Below are 20,885 nucleotides of genomic sequence, written 5' to 3'. Positions count from 1 at the left end.
TTCCCCACCTCAACCCCCATTGAAATAAATAAAAAAGGACAAGGAAAATAATTGATGGGATCCAAATTACCTGTACACACCTCCATTTACTAGAGTGCTTTGAGGTCTTGTCATGCCAAGACTTAGCTAGGTTTCCAGCTACTTTTTTTCCCACATAGTACCTGTATGTTCTGTTTAAGGGGTTTTTGATGTTATTTTTGTGTAATGGATGGCTGTTTCAATATCTACCTATTACTAATTAAGAAAAATATCCAAAATATTTATTGAGTCAGATATCCTGCAGTGGCTGAGGCATAGTCTGTTCCTAACTCTAATGTTTTAATCTCCAAACAATGAAGCTCCGGGACGTGGGACAAATTCTTGACTGACACAAATAGCTGCAGCTCTGAAGGCAAATGAGTTGCAGTGATTAAAACAAAGTTGGAGGGGTTTTTCTGTTTTATGATTATTGTTATCCATAGTAAATGTTTTGGTTATACTATCTCACTGACTCAAGAAACCCCCAAGATACAGTCCTTTCAAGAAACCAAGTGGCAAATAGGTGTTTTTCTACATCCTTAAAGTTATGTGAGATCATTCTAACTTGCAGTGAATGATGGTCCATTCCCCAAAGCTTTTAAATATATTTTGCAAAAGGTAATTTCTTCAAAGTATTCATACTTCAGAATGTTTGTTGCTTATATTGCAACTTCCTCTAGGCATACTCCTTTGCAATCCTTATGTGGTTCTTATCTTTTTTGTCAATTTTTTAGTTTATTTTTAAATAATAGTTTTATTTTTTTAAATAAAACTAAATTGTCCAGCTGCGTTAATTATTTTTTTTCATGATGATTTTCAATACTTACGTGTATAGTCTGGAGCTGGTTGGTTGCATAAGAGGTTGCTTTTGGTTAAGGCATCTGCCATTGAAGAGATAACAGTTGTACAGTAGCATATCTACAAAATAGGTAGTGATTTCTACATCAGTTAATTTTCATAGTTATCTGTTCTTATCCATTCTTAAATTTGCAGGAAAGACAATGTAGGCAGCAGCATGAAGCAACATCAGAAATACCACGTGACTTTTTTATTAGTTTGTTAAGGATTAGATGAGGTGACTTGGAGGAAGATCAGTATTAAATATCTTCCTTTTTTTGTGAGTATATTGCATTATCTCAATCTAGCACAACCTTATTAAAGCATTTCTTGTGTGTTCCCATTAAACCTGTATTTGGTTTCAACATTGTTCATGGAACAGCGTGACTTTTTTTAGGAAGCCATAGAATGGATAAGAAAAGGGAGGGAAACTGCAATTAAGATAAACAACTTTCAGTGAGGCCAAAATTACACTGAAGAATTCTAGGGACAAAGAAAACAATGAGAGTTTTACTATGTAGCACATGGTAATGCTGAGCATTTTCATACTGCTTAACAAATGTTTATGTTTCACAGATCTGTCACCAAAAGCTCAAGATAGGGTTTCCTTCTATTATTTATTTATTGCGCATTTCTATGCCAGACACTTCCTTTTAAGAAGCTGATATGTAGTATATAACGAAATTAGAAAAACTGATGTCCAAGAAGATTAGTCTCTGTCAAATCAGACAGCATATGGGTATTTTCAAAGTTGTCATTTTTAAAGTAAGAAAAGGTTGGATGAAAGAAGAGAATGGAGGGGGGAAGATCAAACATTTGCCTCCAGAGGCAGCCTCAAGGTAAGAAGTGAACACTTCTCAAGTAGGCTAGCAAAATAGAGCAAGAAATGCTGTATTCCACTTTCTTTTTTCTATAAGAGGTTAGAAATGTTTCCTTATGTAGTTATCATTACAGATAAAACAATAAGGAAAATGAAGTAACAATACAGATCCATTTCTCCATCCCTTTATCCCTGAACACGGTACCCAACCACCATCAAATATTACCAGCAGTGATTAAAAATGGCCACACAAAAAATGAAAGAAACATAGTGAAATCCTAAAACTGATATAAATGCCTGCAAAGCTATTACTTACCTGGGATTCTATAACTTTAAGCCGCCTTTCTTGTTCTTTCAACCCACTAAGGTATTTAGACAAGTTATCCACCCTGTGGAAACAAAAATGACGTGCTGAGTGAAAAGGAAAGGCCTCAGATGAAATCCTAAACCACAAAAAACGAGTAACTTACTATGTCTTCGACCCCTTGCTTGCAGTTCTTTGCTGCTGGGATATCCCAGAGCCCCCTAAAAGTTTTATCTTTTTCAAGGGTTCCTGTAAGTATTTACTGAAAAGAGCAGCATTTCTGTCATACCTCTCCCATGCATACCGCCCAAGGGCTCCTCATATATTCATACAGATTAAAGCAGCCGCTCAGTCCCTGCTGCTGTGGAAATTAAGGACTGCAGAAAAGAGCCATAGGTCCAGCTCTGTCTTTCTAGTCCTTTATTAGTCCATCTACGCCGAATGTAAACTGATTCTAGCATGAAAATTTATGCCATAATATTTATTCCATTAACACAGGGCTGATGAGCCACTTGATTTATTTGACGTTTCATTTTCAGACACTGATTTGATGTTCAAATCCATTTTTCCACACAGTCCAAAGGGACCATGTGGAGAACTTGAATATGGTCCCTCCAACTCAAATTGTTCACACATCTTCTACATCCTTTACCTCTTCTTCAATCAGTTTCGTATTCCTAGCATCCAATTCCCCAAAGGCTCCTCAAATCCCTCTCTGCTTTGTCCTAACTACTATTTAAAATTTTCCCTTTAATGAGTCATGTTGCACTCAGGTCTATGTGAAAAGGCTCTTGCTGGATGTATCTGATGTATTTTGGATTTGGTTTAATGCAGAGTTCAGTGAATAGCTTTTGGAGGGTTATGTAAGATTTCAAATACACAGGTAAGTTTGCTGACACCTAAGAGGTAAGATTAGTGGTGGTCATCTGAACCTCTTTCAGTCTCTGCTATATCTGAAATCATGCCCTTTGTTTAGAAGCAATTACATGCTTATTTATTGCTTGATCTAGGCAATTAAGCTATTGCTCATTCTTAGGGCCAAAATCCTGCATTTTGTCAGTGACGTGCTTATGAGAATTAAAGTTAAAACCAAATAATCTAAATCATTATGAATGTAGAGTCTGTTAGATTAGAGGGAGGAGAGTATTTCCCAATAATATACTCAAGTAGGCTGGTCTGGACTCCAGGTATTATGAATTAGATGAATGTTTTGAAAGGCAGAGCACAGAAAAATAAAGTTCTGAAACCTTCTTGTGCTGCATTTTCTAACAACTTTCACACCCACTGTGACTCTATTTGAAATCAGTTTTATTGTAAGAGGAAACACCTGAAACAGGTGTTAAAAGCTTCTTCAAAGAAGGCGGCTTTGTTGTGTGGCTTTTCGCATTGTCTTAGATGTTTTAGTTTTCCCTGTATGTATCTATCTTGTGTCTCACTTAAAGGAGTAAACTTCCAAGTAGTAATTTTGCATTTTAATTCATCAGAATACTAAACCAATTTAGGTGATATTCCTATTGGGAAGATATTCTAGAGAAATATTTAAATGGAGATCCAGTTAATAAAATCTAATTCTAGAGATCATGCCAGGAATTTCTTGTGCAAAACATTAGTCTTATGTCATAAAGCCATAAGTAGTACTTCTGTATCTGCAAGCTCGGATAATTCCAGAGATTTTAAACAGTCATTCGAAAGTCTAAACCTCTTTCTGTTTTGGAAACAACAATTTCACAGGACTTTGATCAATGTTTTGTTTCCAATACTGCTGTATTCCTACAGGGGATGGAAGTACATGCTCTGCAGTACAGTAAAGGAACTGTTCTTCCGTCATTTCTTTATGAATATGATTTTCATTTGAGCTTGACTGCAGGTTTGCCTGGAGCTTACAGGTCTGTAATTGTATGTACTTCAAGAATGTGAAAGACTCTTCTCATTATTGAAGTGATGCTGCCTTGTCATGTTTTTCATGCAATGAAGAACTGCATTCCATTTGGTCTCCTCATATAAGTGTTACAGTACCTGAATATTTATCTCATGCAAATTTGAAGACCTGAAAGGTTCACTTAATATGGGTCATAATAACATACTTATTAGATGTGGCCTTCAGCCTTTCTTCATTGCTTTCTTTCCTTTCTTGTTCAAGGTTTACAAGATAATTTTCTTTTTGCACCAGCTCCCATGTTATGATTTTTTGATCTAGGCCAACTGGAAGATCTCTTTCTATAGGGGGGAAAAAAGATATTAAAAATTATATTTTGCTCCCTTTTTCCCTATATTAGTTTTAAGTAATGAAAGGCTGCTAAGCTAAAGAAAAATCAAATATTGCTTTCCCATTGCAGGAGTGACAGGCTATTAAAATTTATTGTAAAATAAGTACTTTCTACACTTTTTTTTCTTGTGATGGAAGATCATAGACCTTTTGCAGCTGGATAAGGGTCCTGAGGTTTCTGAAGAATAGCACAGGCCAATTTCAGTGATTCCACTTAAACTCATTTAGGACATTACTGGACTTCTCACATACTGTGGCCCCCAAGTGTTTAATGAACAAAGCTTTACATTCAGATACACTTTATCATCTAAGCTTCTTTATTAGAACAATTATAAATAGGAAAGAAGAACTGCGAAAAATCCCTCCGCCTTAAACTGTAAATCTGTTGGCTGTTGTCATCTTACAAAGCAAACTAACTGGCCTGGCCAACAGAAGAGCTCAATTTCAGAGGTAACTTGAACATACCAGTTTTGTATCTTCCTAAAGTCTGGTAAAAGAGCACACTTGCTGCGTGCTCCAAATACTACCAAGCTTAGGCCCTGATCAGGCAGGTACTTGCTTTCTTGGAGGGGAAGAAGCTTCAGCAGTGTGCCTTGATAGCCAGAAGGAGGGTGTGTGTGACAGGAAGCTTAGTCTAAGGGCTCTGAACATGAACAGTTCTGCTCCAAAGCCCATTATCAGTCTGTGCAAGAGGAGGAAATAGGCTTGTTATCAGACACCATTAAACTAGATATACCAAGTTTGCAATCACTATAGGAAGCCTCTAAATGCCTTCTGTTATTAGTTAAACTTCATCCTCCTTTTTAATGACAGCTTTTAAGGGGACCACCATTTCTCTAAGTGTATTCTCTTTCTCTCTCTCTCTCTCTGTAATCTGTGCATTGGGAAATTCTACTGATCCCAGCAGATTTCGGACTTCATCTGCACTTTCAGGGTTGTCCATTTTTCATTACTAAAATTTAAGAGCAGATAAAATAACTGTTTATGATTTATTCAAATTATACATTGGTTTTTCTTCAGAAATCAAATCCCTTCAACCAGTTTTGTATCATAACTATGTTGCACAGAGAAAGGCGTTGTGGGAAACTGTTTATAGTACAGGCTACATTATAAACCTTAATTTGTCATGTGTATTCTCCTGGCACTTTTTGGTAAAGATAATGAATTATGGCCCATAGCTTATGGAAATCTTACTTGCTCCTCTGTTTGGTTTATGCAGTATACCCTCAAAAGAGCATCAGGGTCTCCAGTTTATAGACATTTGTTAGCTACTTACCCAGATGTTCTTTTTTATGTTCTTTTTTGTTGAAGATTATTCTGAGAACCAGAGTTATGTGGTTAATAATGATAAATGGTGGTGCTAAGGCAGGCCGTCCATGATATTCAACAATCAGGTTGTAGCGCTGAAGCTTCCAGAAGATGTCTGCATTGCCCTGAACAACTTGAAAAGTGTAACTGTAGAGAAAAAATTACAGAACTGTTTTTATCTCAACAAGCATATCATTACAAATACAAAACAGCCCCAAGTTTTCTTTAATAAAAGGAACAGGACGGTCAGCAAGCAGAGTTAATTTAAACTAAAGATTGTGCAAATTTTTAGATATTAAAATAATAACAGTTTCAGTCGTCAAATGTTAAAGAAATACTAGTGTATTTTTTTAAAGAAAAGAAAGGTAATTCCGATTCACTCCTGCCACACTGGCAAACGTGGAATGTCAGTTCTTCAAACAAATCAGTCATCATTAATCATGTTGACATTAAGTTTCCCCTTTGTGCAGATTATCTACTGTTAAGTCTGCCAAGTTTACAGCTGCTTTGCACCTGTGGACTTCTACTGCAGCACAGCCAGGGATCCAGACCTTGTTATGCACGTTTAATTGAATTTTTATAGTAAAAGATGCTTCTTTTCTTCTTGTCTTTAATGTGGCTAGAGTAAAGACGATGACGACTTACATGATCATAAAAGTCTACCTATCAACCCCCAAATAATATTAGGAAAATTGCTGTTGGCCAGTCACTTTGGAACATGCAAGCAATGTAGTAAACTCTGGCATTCAGTTGAACTTTTGCCATCTCTTAAGTCTTAAACTTACTGAAATCGCTCTTACCTGAACATAGCAATCAGGAGGTTCATAAGGAGAACGTTTGTGACTAGTAGGAAGATGACCAACAGAAGTATGACAAGCCAGTTGGCATAGTTGTTAGGACATGATGGTGAGTTGTCCTTCAGAATCTGCAATGGATTAAGTGTACAGTTCCGGGGAAACACTCGTGATGCTGCAAAGAGGGGTAGAGAAATAAATAGTTTTGACAAATCCTACTACCACACTTATTTCTTAGAGCAGAGACAAAAGTTTTGCATTTTGGTGAGGAAAATCTCTTATGTTCAACAGAGAAGGGCAGGAATTACAAGTTGTTCCTGAAGTTTAAGACACTATTTTATAGTTATTTCAAAGCAACTAAAAACTTAATTGATATGTCTAAACATGTCATCTTTCAAGAACTATTGACATGGATTGTTGCATATGTTTAATACCTTTTTCTGTTAGGTACAAATCAAAGATGATGATACTGATTATTAAAAGGAGATCTCAACTGCATATAAACAGCATAACTTTATTCATAATATTTTGCAATCATTAGAGCTTAAGACCAGTATTGTGGTAGTATGTAACTTTTGCACTGCCTTTTGTTTTTGAGTAGCAAGCAGGAATGTAAATACAAGATGCAAAAGGACAGTTCTTTGGCTGCTTGAACTACTGAGCTAATTCTTGCAGTTGAAACATCGCTTATGTGAACTAATATCCAATGTTGCTGATTTTGTGAAAATGCATGTAATCATATCAATTCAAACTACCTTTGAGTTTTTAGCAAATGTTACCTCCCCATATATGTCTTCACAATCCTCATGACAGTATGCATGTTAGAGGAGAAAAGTAAATTTCTAAATTAAAAAAAAAAAAAAGTAATTCCTGAATTTAAACCACTGCTTTGTACCTCTGAGCTTGCAGTCCAGGTTAGTAAGAATGGTGCCACTGCATCAGACTAGCAGTCTAGCTAGCCCTATATCCTCTCTCCAGCTATGGCTATAGCAAGTTCTTACACTAGCCTAGCATACAACAAAACCAGTGGCATTTTGTTGGGATATTTCCTCCAGGTCTGGGAATTTGTGGCTGAAGGACTTGCCCAGGCAGATAATTTGTATTTAATAATGGTGTAGGAGGATTCCTTGATTAATTTCTCCAACTGGTTTCTCAGTCTATGCACAATTATAGCATTCAAAGCATCATACAGCAATTAAATGGCTGACAGTTATGTATGCAAAAAAAATCTCCTTTTGCTTGTTTCATTTGAAATCATTTACAACTTATGGAGGAAAAGATAACTACTCTCTATTGGTTATACTCATATCATTCATCTAAATCTTCCTACACTGGGCTTAAGAATCATAGGTGTGTTTGTTTTTCAGGAAGTTCTATCATGTAATGAATTAAATCCACAGATTTAAAGTAGCCATATTTACTTGTTTGTTCTCTGTTTTTTTCACCAATAATGCCTTTCCCCACAGTCACAGGTGATCTTATTCGTTAATGCAAAGAGTTATCTGAAAAGTCACTACAGCTGTCACCAGGCACATTACCTTATATTTATCTACACTGAATTTCATTTGATGCTTCATCCCTCAGGAGGGTCTTCCACAACTCTTAGGTGTCAGCTTTAGTCTTTACTACCCAGTACCTTTGTTGCATCAGCAAATATTGCTGCATTCATTAACCATTTCCTTTTCCATATGTTTTATAAAGATGTTGAATAAGGTCAAGAGCATCACAGTACAAGTGACTCCCTTCTGGAATTTGTCCATGTAATGTATTTTTTCCCTGTCATCTAATCTGTTATTTATGTATGTGAGGACACCTTTTGGACTCCCAATGGGAAGAAACAGACACTTCTAGGGGATATTTTATCTGACCTATTTTCAAATGAGATGAATCCTATTCCAGAAATATTTCTTACCAGTTACTTTAGTGGAAGTAAGAGTGACTTCTTGTGCTGTGGATGCTTACACTGTAGGCATTTAAAGCTAAGTGAGATGAATCATACCCCTGCTCTCTTGCCTCATTCTGACTTTAGCTTTTCCAAGGCATATGCCTTTTCTTATTAAGCAGGGTGAATATGGAAGAATGCTTTCTAGTTTGCTGCCTATGGGATTTTTTGGTTTCATCTACATTACTTCAAGTGTAAATCCCACTTCAGTACTGTCACTGACATTCAGAACTGTTATTCTGGCTAAATTCTGTGACACTACATCAGACTTCTTTGGGAGATGACCTATTCTGCATTTTACCTGCTTCTCTATCAGAAATATTGCCTCTAAACCTTTATGTCCAAACATTTCAATGTATTTTGATTATTTTTGTTGTTTTGTTTGAAACGTAGCACAAATACAATTACTAGCTTTATTTGATTGGGGCAACTTTAACTCCAGAGTAAATAAATGCTCCAGAGGAATATTTATTCTAAAACACAAGTGTTTGCTTATGGGCAGAGCAGTACTGCTGTAAAACTGTCACATTAAACAACTGCCAAAATATATGGAGATGTTGTTATTACAGTTTACACAAGGGTTGTTTGGATCTAGGTTAAGCTGAGCAGAAATGGATTGAAGTGAAAGAAGGAATGCCAACCTTTTTCAACTGCAAATCCTTGTGTGAATATTGTAGACAGCTTCTCTAAACAGGGCCAACCCCCATGTTCTAATATAGTTTCACACTATATGTTATCTTCATTTGCAAATGCACTATTTATATCATAGTAATGTGAAAGCTTTGGCTAGGGAAATATGCACTCAAAGATGGTAAAGTTAGGGGAGAATTTTTCTCACTGTCTATTTCATCCAGTGGAATCTGGCCAAATATCTGAAGGTAGGGACGATAAAGCACTCTTCTGAATATCCACTCCACTCGGTTGTCATCAGGATGAAGCAGAGCTTGAGTTGTCACACCATAGGCGATGAGCCATACACTCAAGAAAAACAGAAAGAAGAAAACATCCTTCATCTAAAAGAGAAAAGGGGAGGGAGAAAAGGAGGACAAATGACTGATAGCATAATCAAAGAACAGTAGCTTGGTATGAAAACTGTTCAAGTAATTGTTTCTTTACAAGCTTGTTTAGGTTAAAGGAGGTGGAATACAGTTTCATGCACAGGATTTCTCTCTTGACCTTGCTGTTACCACATTGCTTCTGGGCCATAACCAGCATTTTTGTTTGTTAGCTAGTTTAGATAAAGGCATATTTTTAATTTAAAACCTTGCTTTTCAGTCAATTAGTGTTTAAAAATGAAACATTTTATCTTTTAAAGTAATCTGTTTTAAATGCAGATTTTCTGTGAGATCTCACAGTACCATTGAATGTTTAGCTGTGAATTACAAGAAGTCTGCTGCAGCAGTCAATCGTGGATGACAGCACTCATTGATGAATTCTGAACCATGGATAGGGCAGACATTGAAGACTGCAAGGACCAGGTAGCTCCTGTCTTTGGTTTTCAAGCTAAGTAATGCATCTGAGAGATTATTTTCAAGACTTTCTGCTTTTAAACACTGTATTTCTCTACAGAAGCAGAAGTAATTGAATCCAAAAGCACTTACTTAAAAAAATCGAATATGTATTTCAAATGCAGTAATTTTTCCCTGGTGGAAGAGGAACACTTCATCCTCTTCCCATCTAATCTGACAGAGTTCATTAGGGACTGTAGATTCATTTCAGTTAGATAATAGGATTGCACAGTTACTTAAAAGCATAGGCATTTCAGACCTGCAGGAGGTTACTACAAGTTCCATTAAGAATTATAGTACCTAAGGCAGGCAAGACATAGTTCATGTCTCTCTGACTTTCACCCATCTATTTTGTTTTCTGGATGATTTCAAGTTTGTCAGCACTGCAGGACTGCAATAGTGTCACAGTTAAGAGAAAACAACAGTATGTCTGGAAATATTTTTTCCTGACTGTAGTCTGTCTCCCTGTAAACTGGCATTGGACTGCCATTTTAACAGCTAGGAGACTTATTTCAGCAATTCTGTATCAAGGTTAAAAAGGACAAAGATGGTAAGACACAATCTTGGCTTACTTCCCTATTTAAGGGAAATGATCTTGCTTGAACCCACCTCATGAACCTTTCAATAAGATATTGTTTACTGAAGTCAATTTCATCGTTCTTTCCCTTGATATAAGGCTCAACACTGAACTACCGAAGCTAAAGTATTGTGTTGGCTTGGATGGCGGGAAGATGAAAGGTCCCGTTTTACAGTTTTGTCTAGGCCGTTTATGTTCTTATTTGCATCTTAATCCGTGTGTTATCTCATATGACTTCAGATGCTAACGTATACATATCACCATATTTGTTCTGGGCCCTGGTTTAGTTTGGTACGCTGCCAGGAAGGGTTGGGAGCTGTAGATCTGCCTGGTTCTCTTAGAGTAAAAGCCTGCTAATGCTGTAAACTAGATAATGTACAAGAACAAATATTTATTTGCCTTTTACCCTTTAGCTACTCAAAGCAAATGTCATGTTAGAGTTTCAGTTATTGCATTTGCAGACAGATCTAAATAGCTTGGTAGTTACGTTTATTCAATGTATAGGCTTGTTTAGACTGTAGAGCTTTTACTGAGCTCTGCTTTGAGTCACAAGTCAAATATTTGTAGAATCTATGATAGCATTTACAATTAGATGAACTCCTATTAATCAGTTACCTTGAGCTAATTGGCATAGAGGATTAACATGCCTAAATAAAAAGCTGTTTCAATGTTCCAACCTATACCCAAGCACAGTAAATATAGTCCTAATGTCTCATTTCCTGCAGGAGAGTGGTAATAAATAAAAATCTTTCATCATCATCTTCCAACATATGCTTACAAGGTGCTGTTTTCATTGTAGCTTAGAGTTACAAAGTACAAGTAAGAACAACTTCTGTGGGAAACTTGCAACTATCAATTTTCTCAGATTTTTTTTCACACTTCTTGCAAATAATGTAATCTATTTCCCAAAGCACAGCAGAGCCATTCAGTAAATGCCCTACCCTTCTGTAAATGCCCTGTTGTCTGTCTGAGGTCTTTGCTCCAAATGCACACAGCTTGTGAAGTAGGAGTAATAGCAGTGTGTAAGACACAGACACTACTCCTGATTTGCCAGACCAAAGGGTAAATGATTAGCTGAAGTACAAGGATTAGTAAATTGAGGCTAACTTAATACGCTACAGAGCTCTTTGGACGGATCTATTTGAAACTCACTACATCTAATTTTCATGATAAATAAGGCAATATACGCAAAATGACAGGCCTTAAAAATATAAAGACGCATTATAAACTGATTTCCTTTGTAAGGAGAAGATTTCCTGTTCTCCATGTTTTACAAAGTACAAGTATTTATCTGAGAGAGACTGCACACTTACCATCCTTTCCACAATTATGATTTTTGGTCCAAGCTGTTTGTGAATTGCAAAAATGTGTATAAGTCTAAGGGTAAACACCATAAAATCAATGGCAAGTATTGTGCGGCCAGCTTGAAAAGTCGAATTCAGCATCCTGAAGAACAAATGAAACAAAATACCAGATCTTAGCAAGAACTGCTGAGAAGTCTCTTCTCAAATATTACACTTGGTTTCCAGGCATAGTCTAGTTAGGAAAAGGCAAGTGCTTCAGGGTTGTGGTTGGATATGTCACAGTCGTTACAGCTGTAAGAAAAACGTAATATAATATCTATACATTAGTGAGAAGTAACCCAAAGATGGAGAGACACCAACTTCTCTGTCTCAGCTGAAAGGAGACATTAAAACAAAACAAAGCAAAAAAAGTGATTAAAGGGACTAAAAGTAAATGCAAAAAAATGAGAAGCAGAGCTTCTCTGTACAGGTGTTTGAATATACCAATATGCCTTTTGTGGTCTCTGCAGCAACATCTTCAGTTAAACAGAAATTTAGAGGCTTTTATTGCAGAAACTTTCTTCAAAATTTGTAATTGTCATAGCCTGACCTCACATGCACGTGAGACTATCCTGTCAACTGGCATACACAGCCCATGCTCCTGAAGCTGACCACATCACATAAAACAGATATATATACCTGCAGGTTACCCCAATTATGAAAAGGAAGATGGTCACCATATCACATTTATTCCAGTTATCCTCTAGATACAGTTTGAATTTCTTCATTAAATTTGTGTCTTCATCTGTAAAGAAACTCTGAAAAAGAGAAGCGACCATCAGCACTGATCTGTTTCAAGTTTTGCTATTTCATTGTGAGTTTTAACGTTGTTCCTGTTTCCCTTTTGTCTTTCATTGCAGAAAGCAAAAACTTCCCAGTGTAACAGGAAAAAAAGCTTGAAAACATAAGCTCAGTTTACTGTCTTAAAACACACACAAGAAAGAAAAAAGTACAACCTTCTTAATCTTGTGATATTTTAATAAGGTCTGATTCAAGATGTGAGCATTCAGACTGTTAAAGAATTTAACAAATTTCTGGTCAACGTTCAATTTCTAGATAGAGCTATCTAAACAGCATGTACAGATTTGACATTTGTACACTATAATTGTGAGTGCACATTTGATAATCTAGGCAAAGAGCTGTCTTAATAGGCTTTCAGCCTAGCACTCCACTTACAGGTTTATAATGAAATATTCTTTGATCCAAATATTTTCTCTGTGCTTTTCTGTTTATGGCCTTTCAGAATAATTTCAAATAACTTGTAACAAACTGGGAGCTCCTTCACTATCCCCATTGCTTAAACAACAAGCGTCTATTTGTTCTTTCAGAGTAAGTGTTTATAACTGGTTTTTAGTCTGAAGAGGACAGTTTTATGCACCCACAGTTGGCAACACGCTAGCACCATTGTTCACACATTATTTCAGTTGTTGAACTGAGGATATTCCAAGAACAATAATTGGGGGATTAGTGAAGTCTCTTTGTTTTCTTAAACAGGAAAAGCAAAACAAAGAGAGATCTGCTAATGTTTTCAATGTATAAATATTTTCAAACAAACAGAAGTAATCTGAATTCATTAAGTCTTTTTTTTTTTTTTTTTTTTTAACAGTCTCCAGCAGGGTAGAAAACTCTGAAAATATGGATATATCTGCTGCACTTCCAGGTGCAGCCTGTAACTTCCAATTTATGTTAACTGTGGTGGGAGGTCCTAGTTCTGGGGAGTGAAACCAGACAGATACTTCATAAAGTGAAGGCCACCTGGCTCTTAGCGGCCCATTTGGCTATTGGCTACAGCTGGAGCAAGCAAGAAAAACAAAGGTGGAGTTATAGGCTTATTAGGTGTAGGAAAAGGTTGCTCTGGGAGGGAGAGGTGGAGTGTTTTGAATAAGGTAAGATTTGTATTTCTTTTCTGTGCAAACCTGCACATGAGAGTTGAAATCTTCAAGTTTGCACAGTTTATGCAGTTTGTAAATCTATTCGAAATATTATCTCAGGGTTTATTGCATTGCTGTTGAGATGCTGAATGTTACTGACCTGTCGGATTTCTTCTAAGACCAGGGTAAAAACCCAGAAGTAAAGTATAATTTCTTTAACAGATGGACCCTCAGGTGGAGGTGGTTTAAAATCCAGTAAAAGGACATAAGTAAACAGAAACAGAAAAGCAAAATACATTATAACATTTCCCATAAATACAGTTACAGGGGCACTCCAGAATTTTTTCCACCGAGTAAACAAGAATGTTGCCCACGCTGTGTTTTCAGAAGGGTTCTGCTTTTCTAATTTACCATTTCCTCTGCAAAACAAAAAGAATATAGGCTTGGTGACAATCTCCTAAAATAAGTTCATGGGAATAGGCTCAGTATTATTCTATATAAAGCTTCTTTTAAGACAGTAACAGGCAGATGCTGGTAGTGGAAGGAGGAAAGCTGTGGAAGTCAAAGCAATCATGTTACCATAGCAGAAATACTTGAAATCAAAGAGAAAAACGAAGATGTATTAGGCTTAAATGTGTATACTTGGTATTTCAGTTTTGTTGCATTAATTTGATTTGCAACTTCAATGTGTTTGTACTACGTGTAGTATGAACATTGTGCAAATTGTCAGGAAGAAGGAGAATTTGGCTAGTTGGTCTTCATCATCCAAAACAATAGGTAAGAAAAGCAAATAGCTAGTGTAAGTTTGCAAGTCAGATCTTATTTTGGTTCTAAACATTTCCTGTAACGGTTGTATACAGAAGTTGTCATTGCTGTGACTACTTGAGATGATTATTCTTTTTGACCTAGACTCAAAAGTGCTGAATCATGCTAAATGTGTTTCTTGACTAGCCTCGATAGAGTCTAAGAGAACTACTGAAGGAATACTTCAGTTTACATAACTGTCCACACTGGTTTCTTGTCCTTTATGTTTAAATCAAATTGCAAAAAGATCACTAAAGAAGCCTTTTAGTAAAAAGCTGAGTTCATAAATTATTCATAAATGTAGGCTTTGAGTCTTGTGGAGTTCCACACGTATTTTGGTAACTGAAGGGAGATTTGACCTGTACATCTACTGTTGTTTTTGCAGTGTTTTGGAATATGAAGTGTTATCTACTGGCAATGGAAATTACCCTGTACAGAAAATGCATGTTCCTTGTGTTTAGTAGCAATCTGATCTGATCTTAGCATGAGGTTTTGTTTCCACATAAATTGCTCATGTCTGTAAGTTAGAAAGTTAGGGATGTTATTGGATCCTTTAGTTTTCTGAATCTGAGAGGAATGATTCCTAACAAAGGATATGCATGCTAGATTATGCTTCCCCCTGCCTCTCCCCCTCCCCCCCCCCCCCCCCAAAAGGCAAGCAATGACTCTTCACTAGTCTTTCCCTTGACATTCTTGCTAATTATTAAATATACTCGTTATACGGAAAAGTTTCTCATCTCCAGTCTTTTCTGTGTGCCTGATTCTACCCTGCCTTTTGATTTATGACGTAAGAGACATTCCCATGGTAACAGGCTAATATCATAAACAGATAATTGCAGTTTTACTGTAAGATGCTCAGATGCTGAAACAAATCTGGGAGGGAGAGCCCCTTTGTTAAATTAAATCTCTAAGATAACAGCAATTGGAATGCACAACATAATGACCAAGAGTCATAAACCATACCTCACTCAGGATATGAAGGACTTTATAACATTACTTACAAATAGTCCTAAGAGGCAGATGTTTGTATACCTATTCTACAGGTAGAGAGGGAGCAAAAAGTCATGATTTTCTTCAATATACCAGCAGTTAAATGCCAGAGCTAAAAATAGAGGCTAATAATTCTGACTTGGTCTAGCACTACATACTGTGGACTGTGTTTCATTAGTACCACTGTCCACATATTTCCGAAGCTCTCTTCAAACCATTGAAAAGCCCATGTTAAATACAAGCAGATGTTTAGCTCCTGTTAGCTATTAAGTGAACTGTGTATTAATCAAAAGTTTTTCTGTCCTGACTTAAGTCCTTGTGGCCTTCCAGGTTTTGCTAAGGAGTGTGCGGTTGAAGTATAGGGTGTGGCTCAGAAGTTCTGAATTGTGGCTGTATGAGAGCCCTTGAGCAACTGCCTCTTTGTGCTTAGTTCCCCATTTCTGTAATGCTTCCCCTAGAACATAAGTCTGTTGTACTTCAGGTTCCTCAGGGCCAGTTGTGTGTCTTTTTTTTTTTTTTTTAATGAAGAGGACTAGTATAGCGGGAAGCTGACTACATAAGTTTCCAGGTACTGCTGTTTGCAAGTATTTCTGTTGCTGCCTTTATAGGGAAGTATGCAGTGATGCACTAGAGTTATGCAAGAGTTAGCTGAGAACCTTCTTTCTGCTGAGCTCAGTAATCCTATAGGGGAGTATAGTTCCGAAATCTGATGTATGTCAGCTATTGCCAGCTGAAGGGAATCTCAGGAAATGCATTCTGATTCCCCAGGTATTGACCAGATTCTTAGTTCTGTAAAAATGGCCTGCTCATGAGATATAAAGTTGTCTCCTTCGATATGGTGCTATAACCCTGTTTATCTTCTGTATTCCTTTTACAGAGCAACAGCAATAAGAGGGAGCAGCACTTTTTGAGGAGTAATGACTTTCATGGCCATTCAACTGCTCCTTAGGATCATTAGCTGATCAGTAATCCCCAAGAAGTGTCCGGTACTTTGTAGTCACAAAAATTGTATTAACCGATGGTTTTAAACTTACCTATATTCTTCCTTAGAAAGAAACAAAGTCCTTTCTGTATCTGAACTGTCCAGCTCTCTAAATGGCTCTGGTTCTTTCTTTGACTGCTTTTCCTCGCTGTATGGAAATAAACTCATTAGTTGAAAGACAGTGGTTAGCAATTCTTCGCTACTGAACTGGCATTCCTGCAGAACGGTTTGCATATAGTTATTTTGGACTTGCTCTGCTGAAAAGCTATCAAATATGCATAATCCTTAGCTCTGCAATTTCTTTTTATTTGAAAGCTAAAGTCAGCCACAAGATTCAAAGGAGAAATGATAATCAACATGTTCCAAAAAAATGGAGCGAGATGCTCAGTTTCCTCAAAATAATTAGAAAAGAATTTGAGCAGAAATAGACCCCTCAATCAGTCCTAGAAGACAATACCCCAATGCTCCATTCCTGGATGCTCTCAGTAGCACTTCAGACAGGAAATGCCAGGAAGCATTAGGGTATGTGTGTCAACTCTTGCATTTCCAGGGAAAGGAGAAATGTCCTCAACAGAACAAATTTGGAAAGGCCTCCTTTGAATAAGAATCTAGTGGGTGGCATCCCTAACTATGGCAGGGGGGTTAGAACTAGGTGATCTTCAAGGTTCGTTCCAACCCTAGCCATTCTATGGTTTAAACCCTTCTATGAAAACTTTGACAGTATTTCACATTAAATTACTTGGATTTGTGAAGCTGGCAACCACTAGTCCTAGAAAAAAAAAACAAACATCTTTAGTGATACTAGCAGAATGGAAGTCTTAGGTCAGGAATGGCAAACAGGCTTTCCTCTTTCTTTATAAGTAGTTTAACAGTTAAGCATATGTATTTCTTAATAGCAGGTCATTCCATAATGCCAGTTCTGATGATTTGTATCTCTGACTTTCACAATACTTGGAGGTTTTCCTAAAGTTTCAGTTCTTAGATTCTTATGACTGTGTCTGAGCATCGTGGCTGCTTTTTTTTTCTTTTCTGTTTTGCTTGGTTTGCTTTGGTGATTTTATTTTTTCTTTGAAGAAAGCCTAAGATTCTAGCCTCTTTGCTGTGACAAAAAGCTGAAAACTATGAACTCCAAAGCTGTGCCTGCAGAATACTACAAAGAGATCTTCCAAGATGTTAAATTAGAAAATCTTAATTGGTTTCATATGAGTCCTGTGGTTTTAGGCTTGACTTTTGGTTCCCAAGGCTTGTGGCTGCTAGTTCTGCTTTGTGATGGTTGTTTTTACTGTTAAGATACTGAGGTTTGAACCAGGCATCTTCACATCTAGAAATAGATGGTGCTATATCTGGAGATATCCTCTATATGCTATGTGTTACTGTATATGCTGTACATTCAAGTGGAGCTGACAGAATCCCAACAGGCTTTTCTGTGGACTGTACAAAATAAAGTGATCTAGGTGAAACTGACATTGGCTTTTGAAGTATTAGAATAAACACAGCACTAGCCCAGTACATACAAATAACTCAGTCCCACAGCAAACTAATTTGGTCAAGAGTGGTGCAGTCCTTTTGTTAACCTTCTGAGGTGATATTACTGTATTTATCCTTCACATAAGAAATTTTCAGTTTGGATTTTTTTTTCATGACTTATTTTTCTTCCTTTACTTATCTCTTGCACTCAAATATTTGTTTTTACCTGAATGCTATTAAATTTGTGTAGATCAGGAAAGGACACCAGAATCCACAGATTAACTTCAGTATCTGCGTGCTTGTGGACATGTCTCCCCACCATATTTTTGTTAGGAAGGCCTGAAATTCAATAAAACAAGAAATGGCTTTGGCATCATAGGTGCATCTATGTTCTGTGGCTCCTAAGACAAGTAAAGGTTAGGCAATGCTCTGAAAACCTTAAGAGCAGGCACACCTTCAGAGCATATGGGCACTTTGCATGTCCTTCTGCAGTTGTTTTTTAGTATGCCAAGAGTTATGAGAGAACAGTGGAAAGAACTGTAATTCAAGTGGAATAGAAGAACATCTATACTGCTGAGGAAGTGCAAGTCAGCCACTGGGAGCTAAAAGCACCATCACTCTTAATTTAGTTTTGTGTATGTGGATAGAACTCAGGTTCTGGGGGTGAAACTGAACAGTAATTTGATTTAACTTTTATCAATGAGCTTCTCTGAATCTGAATGAGCTCTGTTAAGGAGCTACCTCATATCCTTGAGCAGCATCATTGTGCCTCAGGCAGATTTTAAGTGCTTTCCTGATGGTTTTCTCTGAGCAATGGAGGAAAAAGCACAGGATGAAATGAGGGCTAAACATTGTATTCAGTGCATTGGTCTGGAGGCTAACTGGATAAAAGGGACAAGAGTATTGTTTTGCCAGATATGCAGCATGACATCCTCTTCATCCAGTGCCAGGGAGAGTGAACAGTTCCCTCTCCAAAGAATGTCTCTGATCTGAACATATTTCATGGGGCCATTAGGTTGTTGTACTATCCTCTTTTGTGTCCAACATCATGCTTAAAGGCCCTGGTGGTAGGGGAAGTGTCTGTAGAACTTACCTGGACACCATCATGTGCAAAGAAAGACTTCGCATCTGCTTTTGTAGCCAGCTGAAGGCAGGTGGTTTTGCTCCAGTACTGATTTTTTCTTACCAACAGAGCAAATGCTCTCTCCTCGCTGTTGCGGTAGCATTCACTGAACAGTTCTGCCAAATGAAGGAAATGTAGACAAACGGATCTTGTCATTTAAAAACAAAAAATGTGAGGCAAGAGGGTGATGTATGTAGGGTGCAACATCTGCCAGATGCATCTGTTGCACTAAAGAGTTCTGCAAGGCTGCAATAGTTAAAAAGTCCAAGAGCTAAGATGAGGTGGATAGGAGAGAGGAACAATCCTGGACACAAGAATAACTCTGAAGAGGGCAGATGTAATGAATTTGCTTTGGTGGGGGAAAAAAATACTGGAATTGTAATTTTAAAATTCCCACTATCTGCAGGAAGGTATGAAGCAAATCTCAGTACTTCCTCACTTCTTTCCATCTGCATACTTCCTTCTCAGCTCTGGGGTGCTCTATTTTTGTTGTTTGATCTCCTGTGGAAAAGTATTTCCTTCTCAGTTTCACAGACATGTCTTGGAAACATCAGTATATCTTATAATCACTCATCTGTAGCTGCCTTGTGTGGAGCTTTAGGCAGCACCGAGTCAAAGCAAATCCCAGAGGAGTTCTTCCTACACTTTGAAGAATGAGTTGCCACGCTACTCCCTTTCCCCTGAATAGACTAAACAAAAGGAGCGGCTCAGGTTTGACATGTAGCCAATGAATGCTTTGTTTAAGACACAGATATTTGACATAAAATAGTATTAGACTTGATAGTGCATTGTGGCATAGATCTGTTTCAAGAGAAGCTTGTTCTGGAGCTCAGAAACTCAGATAAATAGTACAGAAAGTCAAGGTTTTCTCGTTAGACAAAATCTGACTTCTTGTCTAATTCTAATTCACTTGATTATCTCAGTACCTTTCCTAGGCCAGCCTACACCTTGTTGTTACACTGTAAGGGCTGGGGAAAGGATCGAGTTCACTTAAAATACGGCGATTTGCGGATTTCTTTTGCAGTTAACATGGTATTTATCATTCTTAAAGAATGTTTGCTCTACATAATTTTGATAGTACTATCTGGGCCAGAAATGGAAATTGAGGACCTGATCTCATGGTTACCAAAGCCAAGGAACAGGCTGCTGTGTATTGGATTATGCCCTTTAATTCCATGGCTAAATTGTTGGAGTCCTGTGATTATATGAGTGCTGTAGTTTTTAAAAATAGTAATGGCCCTGTAAAAGGAGCGTGAAATGTGGTCTGTGTATAAATAATGTATCAATGTCTGCATGAGCCTTCAGGAGCGTGATGTACTAGTTCGAAGGGCAAAGAGTTTCTGGATTTCCACATGCACTGTATTCTAAAGCCCTCTTTTCACAGCAGCATGACCTTTGGGTACAAATTGGACCGATGTCAGAACAGCAGAGAATCTCGTGTGCAAATATCTGTTTTTAAACCAAGCTGAGGAGAGAGGACTTGGCATTCCAGTGCTGTGGATGCCTGAATGCTGGCTGCTGTAGGGTGGAGCGTCTTGTCTGCTCTTAAGCCGATCTGAACCTTGCTTGGACTTTGGCAGTTCAGTTAGCCCACTTTTGGGTGAGGTAGTCTCAAATTATTTTAGCAGAGAAGTTATGCCTTCAAATTTGGTGCTCTATTACGTGGCCCATGCGGAGTGAGGTTGATGTTGCAGGGCAACGAGACTGCCATGAGCCCAGAAGTGTTCTGGTTATTCTATCTTGCCTGTCGTTGCAATACACCTTGTACTAAGGTCAGACACTTAAAATACCAATATGCAGCAAGGGAGAAACTTCTTCCATGCATCCCAGCGGTCAGCCTTAGAACACTGATTTTTCCAGAATGAGAATTTGGAGTTTTAGTCCTCCTTCTGTGGTATTTGAATGCTTGATACTGGTTGTGTTAAATTGCT

General features: G+C 37.5%; 2 protein-coding genes across 2 annotated transcripts in view; one reads left to right on the top strand and one right to left on the bottom strand.

The window, feature by feature from the left end:
• The window catches only part of KCNQ1 (potassium voltage-gated channel subfamily Q member 1), a 408,236-nt gene that overhangs the window by 2,872 nt on the left and 384,479 nt on the right, over positions 1–20,885 (top strand). The window lies entirely within an intron of this gene.
• The window catches only part of TRPM5 (transient receptor potential cation channel subfamily M member 5), a 38,058-nt gene that overhangs the window by 966 nt on the left and 16,207 nt on the right, over positions 1–20,885 (bottom strand). The window contains exons 12-23 of the mRNA XM_013191636.3: positions 18,925–19,070; positions 18,058–18,170; positions 16,417–16,512; positions 13,749–14,007; positions 12,357–12,475; positions 11,688–11,820; positions 9,128–9,302; positions 6,354–6,522; positions 5,522–5,700; positions 4,064–4,196; positions 1,992–2,064; positions 846–936 (exon numbers count right to left, since the gene is read on the bottom strand). Of these exons, the coding sequence (XP_013047090.2) occupies positions 846–936; positions 1,992–2,064; positions 4,064–4,196; positions 5,522–5,700; positions 6,354–6,522; positions 9,128–9,302; positions 11,688–11,820; positions 12,357–12,475; positions 13,749–14,007; positions 16,417–16,512; positions 18,058–18,170; positions 18,925–19,070 (1,686 nt within the window). The remainder of the gene's footprint in view (positions 1–845; positions 937–1,991; positions 2,065–4,063; positions 4,197–5,521; positions 5,701–6,353; positions 6,523–9,127; positions 9,303–11,687; positions 11,821–12,356; positions 12,476–13,748; positions 14,008–16,416; positions 16,513–18,057; positions 18,171–18,924; positions 19,071–20,885) is intronic.

This window comes from Anser cygnoides, chromosome 5 (genome assembly GCF_040182565.1).
Source record: "Anser cygnoides isolate HZ-2024a breed goose chromosome 5, Taihu_goose_T2T_genome, whole genome shotgun sequence".
Taxonomy (NCBI): domain Eukaryota; kingdom Metazoa; phylum Chordata; class Aves; order Anseriformes; family Anatidae; genus Anser; species Anser cygnoides.
The sequence above is the reverse complement of the archived record's forward strand: the minus strand, read 5'-3'. Positions and strand labels throughout refer to the sequence as shown.